Source organism: Micropterus dolomieu, linkage group LG19 (genome assembly GCF_021292245.1).
Source record: "Micropterus dolomieu isolate WLL.071019.BEF.003 ecotype Adirondacks linkage group LG19, ASM2129224v1, whole genome shotgun sequence".
Taxonomy (NCBI): domain Eukaryota; kingdom Metazoa; phylum Chordata; class Actinopteri; order Centrarchiformes; family Centrarchidae; genus Micropterus; species Micropterus dolomieu.
Window position 1 is genome coordinate 14,318,034 of NC_060168.1, and position 10,602 is coordinate 14,328,635.

Genomic DNA, 10,602 nt, shown 5'->3' on the forward strand with positions numbered 1-10,602 from the left:
GAATATGGAGGGAGATAAACAACTAAAAAGCGTGGGTGTGCAGTGAACCAGAGCAGCCCTGTGGAAACCTACATTGTCATTTGGGACAATGTAAGCTGCTCTGGGCCATCTACCTGATCTGGTGGAATGAGTGTGTTGTGTAGGGTGTCCAGGAATGTGATCAGATGGGTGGTGTTGTAGGGGCCAAGGGTAGCATGGTGGGTAATCGCTGCACACATTGTGATGTTCCCTCCGCGCTGGCCAGGGACTTCAACAATGGCACGCTGGCTGATGACATTCCTTCCCCTCTTTTGTCTTTTTGTGAGGTTGAACCCAACCTCATCAATGAAGATGAACTGGTGCTCCACTGCAGCCACCTCTAGCTCAAGGACTCTCTGAAACACACATGACAATATCAGAAATAGACATGGAGTGGTCACTATTGTGAAGCACAATCATTATGATTACAATATTGAAATATGTATAAATTTACTGTATACAGTGTTGAGTGTATGCATCAATTGTGGGACTCACTTGCACATAGTTATCGCAATTCTTTCTCTCTGAATTGCGCTCAAATGGCACCCTGTAGACCTGCTTCATCCTAAGATGATTTCTGCGCAAGACATGGCCCAGTGTCGATAAGCTTACCCTATCAATATTTTGAAACATGTCATTGTTTTCTATTATTTTTCTTTGTATTTGCTGTAATGTTATGGCATTGTTTTACCACCTTGTGTGTTGGTAAAGTAGGTATAAATTTCCTAAATACTTGAAACATACTTTACAGTCCTACAGAACAGTCCACAGGCAATACTGTACTACTGTACTCATTGAGTACTGTATTGATATGCAGTACTGCAATTTGCTAGAGAGAGTAGATTTCTTACCTATTCTCTTAGAACTGCAATTTGAGTGTAAAGCAGGAATTGTGCTTGTAGTTTAGCAGAATTGGTTCAGGGGGTTGGTGAATGAGTTACATGTTGTGGTCATTGTGTCTCAAGTACCAGAATTTGTGTGTAAACAATTGAGAAAAACTGTAATGTCAGTGCTTTCTCAATGACCGCATGGTGTAAGACAATAAGAAATGAAGGGATTTGTGTGTAGAGTTTAGAGAAATGGGTGCGCTTTTTGAAAAATGGAAAAATTTTTAGTTCAATAGCCTGGTTATAGTGTTCAAGCAATTGAGAAAAACTGTAAGCTGCATGTCTGGAAAAACACTGACTACAGACCAACAACTAGAGGCACATTTCTTTAAAAGTGTACATTCATCCGGTTAACTGGTGAAAAACACATAAAAGCCCTACCCTAAAACATTTGCATGAAGAGAATGGAGCAGAAAGCATATAAATTGGTCCTGGGCGCTTATTTAGTTTAATTCAGCTGTCAGTTCAGTGTTTGCTTCATCATGGCTTTTACAGGGAAATATGTGCTAGAGAGCCAGGAGAACTACAAGGAGTTCTTAAAAGCTCTTGTGCTTGCCTACAGAAATAAATATGTCAGCATTCTATTATCAAGTATGTGTTATTTTCTCTGTAGGAATTAAAGACGCCAAAGAACCCTACAATGTTGAAATTATAACAGACATCTACCAGAATGACGACTCCAGGTTGACTAAATTTCTGATGGACAAGACCTGAACCAACCCATTCCTCATTGGGAAGGAGAGTGAACTGGAAATTATGGATGGGAAGGTGTTCAAGGTCATGTCACATTTTAGTTTCTCATCAAATGTTTTATGATGTTTAAACACTGACTGCATTTGTTCCACTGCAGTTTGATCATACTTGTTTTTGTTTTATTTAGACCACTGTCACGGTGGATGGGGGGTAAACTGAAGATTCAGTTCCCTAAATATATTTACACTGGTGAGGTGGTTGAAGACAAGCTTGTTGAGGTGAGCATATCTACACTGGTGAAATTTGTGTGCAGAAAGGTGTGTGTATGTGTGTGCCAGCAGCTTTTTAAAATAGCTTTCCTTTTTCCCTCACTTTTTGATGGGTCAACACCATTGGTGCCATTACAAACAAAATGATTAGTAAGAAGACAAAATGAAGGCTGTGTTAAAGACTCAAAACTAGTGGATCTGAATCAACACTTCAATACAAACTAAATGAGGGAACACAAAAGAAAAATCTCTGCAACTGGAATATTACTAGAAAACCTTATAGACACTATATATGTATTTTCTGCTCATTTGAGGTAAAACTGACCGAAGGATCTATTAGCAGGGTGCGTCTGTGTCAAAAATATCAGTTTGTAACCTACACATAGATTCTTTAACCATTAAATTACTCTAATGCCAAATCAATCCTATCTTTTAGTATGTCTTTGCGGTGAGTATGTGATCAAGTTACAAAGAAATAGTTTTAATATTTAGACTTAAAATGTCAGATACAAGTAACACAACATCAATGATGTGAAACAAGTAAAAGAAAATGCCCATTATTGCTTTGCAAATCAGGCTATATTTAAAGTGACTTTTATTTGATCAAACTTGAACATTGGCAGAGGTGAACTGTTTCATCCTAGCAGGAATACAGTACATAGTGTGGCCTAGTTTCACCATTTCTGATAAGTTAGATCTGAAAAAACTAAAACAAAATACAGTCCAGTGAAGCCGAGATATGTTCCACTCCCTCCTCACTACAGAATGTGACTTTGTTCCTCTTGCTTCAGTAACTTGAGCAAGCAATTTCACAATGTCTCTCACTCACTTCCTTTGAAGCATGTTGAGTCTCGCAGCATTAGATCCTCTTGTTAATTCTTTTGAAAGTCACGCCCTTCTCCCCTGGAATTATGCAATTCTAGAGGACACAGTGTGCAAAGATAAAGAAGATTTGGGATGAAAATACAACAAACTACAATTTCTATTCAGGGTAATGAAAAAAAGTTTCATTCTCTTACCATTACTAGCTTATCTTCAATGAGCTCTGCTGTGAAGAGGTACTGAGGAAATTGGATTGAAATCTTGCCTCCTTCCATAGTGACAGGAGCCTGTAGGTCACAAGGACAAAAGGTCACAGAGGGAACAGCCAATGATCCTGCTCGCATGAAAGCTTTATGACAAGTTGCTGTTAAATGATCATTTTCAGCACCTGTTATTAACTTACCTTGAATGTGGAACCTGTCATTGTCGACAACTCACATTCCTGACCAATGCTGAACTTATTGGACCAGGTCCAGTTGGGGATGCTTTGTGTCCAGGTGAAGTTGTTTCCCTCCTGAACCACCTCTGTTACGACTTTGTGGTCTGTCTTGGCACTGAGAAGCCCTGTAGCAGAGCAGGTGAAATTCAAAATAGAGACATTCCACAATGTTTAAATAAAGGACGACTCACGTTTATGGCTTTGGTTTCAACAAAATAAAAATCCTAATACCAATTGCTTCCAGAAACTCCTCATAGTTGTCTTGACTCTCCAGCTCATATTTCCCAGTGAAAGCCATGATGGTGAAAGAGAAAGGACGAAGTGAGGAAGGAGTTTATAAAACCAAAAAAAAAAAAGAAAAAAAGAGGAGCGGCCTGTGACAGATGCTCTCTCTGTTTGCTCTTCATTCCCTCTCCTTTACCATGTGTTAGCCCCACAGCAGTGTTTTTCCAAGGTGGATAATCCCATTGTTTTATTTTACAATGTCGTAACTTGGCAATAAACACATTTTTACCTGCTCCTGGCAGTGTCCGGTTTTTCCAGTACTTTGCAAGTTTGAGCACGTATGTTGCAGTAAAATACTGGTCACGTAACATACAGTGTGCCTTTATACATGTTACCAACTAACCCTACTGCAATAGAGGTCATGTGGCTATTTTTTCAGTTTAATGTAATCCATTTCTTTCTTTCTTTCTTTCAGGCTCAGCACTGATTAATGACGTTAAGAGAAAATAGCATCCTTGAATTGAAGTTAGCACACAAACTGCGTGGATAACTAGTTTAAAAAGGACCAAAACAGCTTGTGTAACAAATAAACCTCCACCAGCATAGCTGTGCATACAATGAACATAACCAAAAGTTACACTTATGGTATGTGGTTGAGCAATTTGCGTTTCAGCATTGGGAGTTCTCCTGTCTGTCAGTCTTGAATACACCGTAAACCCGAATACGTTCAGAATACACAAATTACCTCAAATTTTTGAAGTAGGTAATAATATTTTTGAGTAAACCTTAACTTAAATATAATGCATTTTTAAAAAAACTTTAATTTCCGCATACTAAATTGCATTGATTCACGCTTGCTTATTAAAATTAAATTCCACTTATTCTTTACTCAATAAATGTAATTGTGCACAACTTATACTCTGAGGGAAATCTACTCAAAAACATTAATTGTGCTAGACTCAAATACTAATGGAAACTCACTCAACAAAATTACTACTAGTAAACTTAAAATTTACAAAATGCCCATTTTCAGATAGTAGTCCTGAAAAATACAAATTGCCACATCTCACAACATCTTCTGTCATTTCTACATTTAACAGACACAAAATAAGGCACATCTTGCTTAAAGCTGAATAGACTAAGTAATTGACTGCTTGATCAGATAATTAACCAGCAACAATTTTGATAATCAATTTGTTTTCATTCTTTTTTGCATTAATGTTGATTCTCTATTTCCAGATTCTTAATGAGATTTTTTGGCGTTCTAATCTCTTGAGCTAAATCAAATTTCCTTTACTACTTACTTTACTGTGTTTTGTCTGGAACAGGTCGCTGAACCTGCAGGAGGAGGAAGTGAAATCATCTGCCTCCACAGTAATGTCACCCATCAGTGTGTGAGTGCGAGCATACCTCATCTTGTGGACCTTGTCACAGGTGGCCTGAATGGCCAGTTCAGAAGTGCTTTCAGGAGTTTTTACACGAGTTACATTAACATTTACATTTAGCTGACACTTTTTTTCCACGCTACTTACAATAGCAATATATGTAAGACATCGCACGGCCCTGGAGCAACTAGGGGTAAAGTGTCCTGCTCAGGGACACATTGGTGGATGTGTCACAATGGGGAATTAAACCCGGGTCAACAAAGGTATGTGTCTTATCCAGTGTGCCATCACCACCCCCAGAGAAACAGACAAATCCATCCACAGCCACCTTTCACTTTGGCTGAAGCGGACTGCACCAGGAGCATCAGTGACCACAATGAGGAGGTTCAGCAATGTCTGGTTCATCTTTGCACTGCAAAATACAAACAATCCAATAATGAGGATAATTATAAAAGAATGATAGCACTGCGTGCTAATCGGTGTTTCTTCTTTGTTACACATTGGGTACACATACTCATTTTTTTCTAAAAGTACGCCCTGTTCAAAGACAATGCTACTAATATAAATACACACAGAATCAAAGCCCAGGTCTTGGGAGGTTTGGGAAACATTTTTTCACGAAAGGAGAAGTGTGGATTTGTCCCTAATTTCTAACAATTTGGCCATGCCTATGAAGGGGATGCTAATAGCCAACAGGAACCTTTTCACTGTACACATCATATTTTAGCATTGTTTTGAGATAGACTACAAAAAAAATTCACCTCTGCCAGTGTTCATCTCTTTAAACCTGTCAGTTGCTGGAAGAGGTATTCGAGTTGGTTTTCCGTAGTACATTTCATTAGATTACATTTACATTTCACATTACTTGTCGTTGATATTTACATTTCTGTGAGTGCACTGAGTACTTACATTGCAGGTTTTGAAGACATCAGTCATCCGCTAGCAGGTTCACTGGGAGGCCACGGAGGGTTGGATGGCATCTCATGTGTACCTCGTGTTGTTCCTAGATTGACAATCAAAATGATTATTATTATACAAATATTTTTACAACACATCAAGCCATAAAGTGTAACAGTTCTACCAATATAATTCTAAAATAATAATAATATTGATAGCAATAACAACAAATCCATCCAGCTGCAACTACTAAAACACAAGTCAAATTTAAACAAACACAGTGACTCAAACAATGGGTGAGAAATAGAAGCTAACTATAACCTTAAACATGACAATAGAAGAGATTTGGAAGCCAGTGCAGTAGAGCTGGAACCAAATATTCGACTATTCCTTCATTGGGTTGGTTTTCAGTTTTCAGTTTTGGGATGTGGAGATTCGCATAAGCACCTACTGTTCTGTCCCACACAACACAGGACACACACCAGCTTGCACCGCAATTTCAGTTTCTTTCTTGCTGTATCATGCAGCGACAGACACATACACGCTGCTATCTGGCTGCTTTCAACTTTCATTGTCAGCCGCCAAAAAACAAAGCTCACGTTTTGAACTTTTTCACCCACGATTCTGTGGTAACAACCGCAGGTGAGCTGCTTGTGGAGAAGGCCTGTAGTACATCTCTCTCTGTGTCTCTGCAACTGTCAGTAGACCATATGGTGACCGATCATGGATGGAGTTAGTCTCTTAGACTAAAAAATAGACTAAAATAAAAAGTCATGCTCAGCACATAAAATCTGAGCGAAATTGAGGACTTTTTGTCTTGGGTTATGTGTTCAGGGCAGGCCAAGAATTTAAAAATAAGCTTTTAAATGGCTTTTAAAGTAATCATGTACCGGAAAACTTACAAAAATAAATGCAAATGAGAAATGATAATTGAAAGTAGACGGCTCTGTCCTCCTAGTCATCACAAGACAATATCATAATCAAATTTCACTATTATAGTACAGAGGTCCCAATCTTTATTATCTGACCATTATGTGATCAACATTGTTGCTACGGCAAAGGTAATCTTAAACTCACCTGAAGGTCATAAATCCTGAGGATCTCTGCAGGTCCTCTGCTCTCTTGAACCTTCTGCCTGTACAGGGCAATCAGTTGTGGTGTGTCTCTCTCAAGCTTGCAGTAGAATTGGTTGCATAGGTTCAACATTTGTAAAGCGATGAACTCAGCAAACACATAAATGTATGCAGATTAATGTTTTCCAACTTGGGGCTTGACAGAAAAACATAATGTATTACTTACTTGTTTTAAGCAGGATGGCTGACTATATGGCAAAAAGAATATAGTTTTTACCTGAGAAATGGACATGGACCACTGCACTGACAAGAAATGCAGGGTCATCCTGCAAATTTCTTTAACCTAACTTAGGTTTTGCTGCATCAAAATGAAAGATTATGTGGCTAAGAATTGAGTTAGCCAATCAAACATATTTTAAACTAGACTAATTGTATAATATTTCATCATTTAGCTTCTATCTGAAGCAACATTCCCACCAACACAGACCCTTATGTTTTTCTCAACAGTGCCATTTTTGATCTGAACAGGGCTGAGACAGAATTTCAGTCAGGTACTAAATAGTTTAAGAACCATAAAGGAGTCATTCAACCATCTCATCATAATTTCATAACAGCCTTTAACAGAGCTTACAGTGAAAAATGTTTACACTTAATGCTGTAATGGATCTACAGTTTTCTCAGCTTTTGATCACTGCCAATCATTTCTGAAAGAAATCTATGAGAATTTTAAATAGCTAAATATACATATTCATTATAAAATCTCACAGTCACAGCTGGACTAAAGCACTTTTCTAAAACAGTACAATATCCCCCCTATGTCTCAAGTCAGGGCTAAAATATCTTCCTTCATGTTTAAATGTCATCCACTGTGAAATGTTGTTGGCTCCAGTTCTAGCAATGTAGTATTTCTTATATCCTCAGTATGTCAGATTAGCAAGCCAGCAATTGATGTAGAAATATGCAAATTGATAACATACCTTGGATAGCTGTAGTGCCACTCAATACTCTGTTTGATCCTGCGAGAGCAAATATAACAAACAATATAAAGATTTCCCATTAGCCCATTCAACAAGATCATCATCAAATGCTGATTTTCTTAAAAAAAAAAAATAATAATAATAATTTATCTGACACACCAATATCAGATCTGCTTTCGCAAGTCAGATGATTAAGGGCATGACAAAATTACTTCAGCATGAGCACACAATATATGAACACCAACTTTTGATTAGTTTACAAAATAAAGGCCATGTAAACACTTCTCACAAACATGTGATATGGGCAGAGATTATTGTTGTGATAAATGTATTTAGTGTTTAAGACTTAGTAACCAGTTTATTTGGTACATCTAGCTAAATTTAATGCAGTCTAATCCAACATTTCAGCAATAAATCCTCCCTTCATAAAAATGATTATGTTCAGTTTTTGTTGCAACTGTATGATCGTTCTGGATCACATGGACCGGTGTTTCTGATATTTCGTCTATCCCATTTATATCAGTGAGGCCATGCTAAACAAAAAGAGACTCAGCTGTTTATAAGGCAATACAGTTCACCAGACCACAAACTACATCTGCCAAAATGAACAAATAATATTAAATTTAAATAAAATCTTAACATTCCTCACCAACTTTCATTACCACAGTGTAAAAATATTCCTTTACAAATACATATTACAGCCACTTGAGATGAGGCAACTTGTGTCTGCAATTGAAGGGCTCAGGGGTTTATTACGTTCACCGCTGATAAAATAAAACACTCAGCCATGCGGCAACACTATTTCAGGATACATCTTACCGAAATGTCTTTGAAGCTCGAGGAAACTCAGCTCTCAGGTACCACTTGAAAGGACAGATCTATTAAAACAGATTACAACAGATATAAGTTAAATATAAACATATTAAATACTTTCTTATTGCTATATTGTTCCACACATTATTAATGTTTACACTTTTTGAGGAACCGTACGTACATCTTACTACAAACACTAAGTTCAGAAACTGCTTGTTAACTTATATGAAGTCAGAGCTTGACCACAGTAACGTTAAAGGACTAAGGTAAGGTTTACTAAGTTACAGCTGTTCAGTGCAAAGTGAACATTAACATTAATGTTACATCATTGTGTTAGCCAGCTAACTTCAAGTAACGTTAGCTTTTCTGTTAAAATTACTGCGCCTGAAAACAGAACTTTTTCACTTACCAGACCAAAGCGCAGGTAACAAGGAGCAGCCTCAGATGAAAAATCATATGTGTTGACGACTGTCTGGAAAGGTTTCAGCCACTGGTGATAGGCATACGTTATGTTAACCATCGGTTGCTAACGTTACCATAACAGGAATGCGGCAAACTGACTCCACATACTGCCTCCGGTCATCCCAGTGTACAGTTATAAAATAAAGTCACAGAACAGAAAAACACTTTCACAGCACTGCGAAGAAAGCTGGGTTCTCTCTAACTTTTTTAATTAGTTATTAATTAACAGTTTTTCAATCAACATTGTGCAACTTGGACAAAGAGCTTCCCCGTTTGGTGGGCGTGTCAGAGGTGTTACCCAATCAGCTGCAACACATTTGTAAACACAGCTGTGGTTAACAATGCAGTAAGAAGACTGGCTCCTGGAGGTTTTTGGGGAGCGGTTTGGTTGGTGGACGAGAGATGGCAGAAGGAAGTGACGGTTCAGGAAGTGAGTTAGGAGAGATGGTCGAAGGTGGCGGGAGTTATGAAAAGTGGAATATAGCAGGTAGGAAAAATAAGCGTAAAAAGAGCCTAAGATCGGATGGGAGTGATAGTGACGGGAGAGCAACTGTAACTGAAAGGAGGAGAGAGGATTTCAAGGCAATAGTAAAACTTGTGCAAGATGGGGCTTCATTCTGCGATTGGAATCCAATACAGCTAACTAAATCCATAAGTAAAGAAATCGGGGAGGTAAGGAGTGCTAAAATATTGCGAAATGGATCATTACTAATTATATGTAAGGATGAAGTACAACAAGGAAAAGCAAACAGAATGAATAAAATAAATGGCAAGAAAGTACAATGTTCTCTGACGACTGACAGAAAATTGGTCAGGGGAGTTTTACAGGGGTTCCGGTAAATGTAACAGCAGATGATGTTAAAGGAAATGTAACAAATGCCAAAGTGAGTGAAGTCAGATGTCTTAAAGCAAGCAGAAATGGGATTAAAAGTGACAGTCTCTCTGTACTGATCACATTTGATGAGGAAAGACTCCCGGAAAAGATCTTTATTGGATATATATGTTATGATGTGAGGCCGTATGTTCCCCCACCTCTCAGATGTTTTAAATGTCAGAGGTTCGGACACGTAGCATCCGTGTGCAAGGGAAAGCAAACGTGTGGTAGATGCGGTGGAAACCACGAGTATGGCAAATGTGCAGAGGGGACAAAGCTGAAGTGTTGTAATTGTGGAGGAGAACATAGCTCAGCTTACCGCGGATGCGAAGTTAGTAAAAGAGCGGCAGAGGTGCAGCGAGTCAAGGCTACTCAGGGAATAAGCTACGCAGAAGCAGCAAAGAAGGTTTCAGGAGACGCGCAGGTGACAAAGCAAAATGACACTAGAAATCAAGATGCAGGGAAATGTGTAGGGTGCGATAAAGTGAAGGAGGAAACTTTGATTGTGAACAAGAATGACTTTGTATTCTTTATGGCAGATATAGTCAACTGTTCAGCACAGACAAAAAGCCCGAAATGAAAGGATCAAAATAATTGTCAAATCAGCTGAGAAGTACCTTGATGTGAGGGGGCTGCACTGGGAAACTGTTAAAGACATTCTTTATGAAGTTAATCAGTCATCTCAGACATGTGTTGGATCCTCTTAATGGTGCTAATTATACTCCAGTGGAATGCAAGAAGCTTAATTTCAAATGGCCAAGAGTTTAA

The 10,602-nt window shown here is 38.3% G+C and overlaps 1 protein-coding gene and 1 pseudogene across 4 annotated transcripts; one reads left to right on the forward strand and one right to left on the reverse strand.

The window, feature by feature from the left end:
• Positions 1–2,445: 2,445 nt before the first annotated feature.
• On the reverse strand, positions 2,446–10,366 carry LOC123958056 (gastrotropin-like). Of its 4 annotated transcripts, XR_006821991.1 has the most exons (8): positions 8,908–10,363; positions 8,505–8,563; positions 7,686–7,724; positions 6,935–6,956; positions 6,713–6,808; positions 5,648–5,741; positions 5,067–5,150; positions 3,116–3,253 (listed from the first exon to the last, which is right to left on the reverse strand). XR_006821991.1 is itself a non-coding variant. In XM_046031232.1 (7 exons), exons 1-6 carry the CDS (start codon positions 9,016–9,018, stop codon positions 5,667–5,669), a joined length of 402 nt encoding a protein of 133 aa, XP_045887188.1. In that variant the 5' UTR covers positions 9,019–10,366; the 3' UTR covers positions 3,117–3,253; positions 5,648–5,666. The 4 variants fall into 4 exon arrangements, 2 of the variants coding, with proteins under 2 accessions (XP_045887189.1, XP_045887188.1); XR_006821992.1 differs by lacking the exon at positions 6,935–6,956 and having other exon boundaries at positions 6,713–6,770; positions 8,908–10,362; XM_046031232.1 differs by lacking the exon at positions 5,067–5,150 and having other exon boundaries at positions 3,117–3,253; positions 8,908–10,366.
• The window catches only part of LOC123958190, a 6,154-nt pseudogene continuing 4,914 nt past the window's right edge, over positions 9,363–10,602 (forward strand).

Bases quoted from the DNA above. Each gene is read 5' to 3' on its own strand.
- LOC123958056 (XM_046031232.1), bottom strand. From the start codon at position 9,018: ATGGTTAACATAACGTATGCCTATCACCAGTGGCTGAAACCTTTCCAG. The intron at 7,725-8,504 runs GTAAGATGTATC...TTGCTCTCGCAG, and splicing joins CGAGCTTCAAAGACATTTCG to GATCAAACAGAGTATTGAGT. The intron at 5,742-6,712 runs GTGAGTTTAAGA...TTGTCAATCTAG, and splicing joins TCAGGATTTATGACCTTCAG to GAACAACACGAGGTACACAT.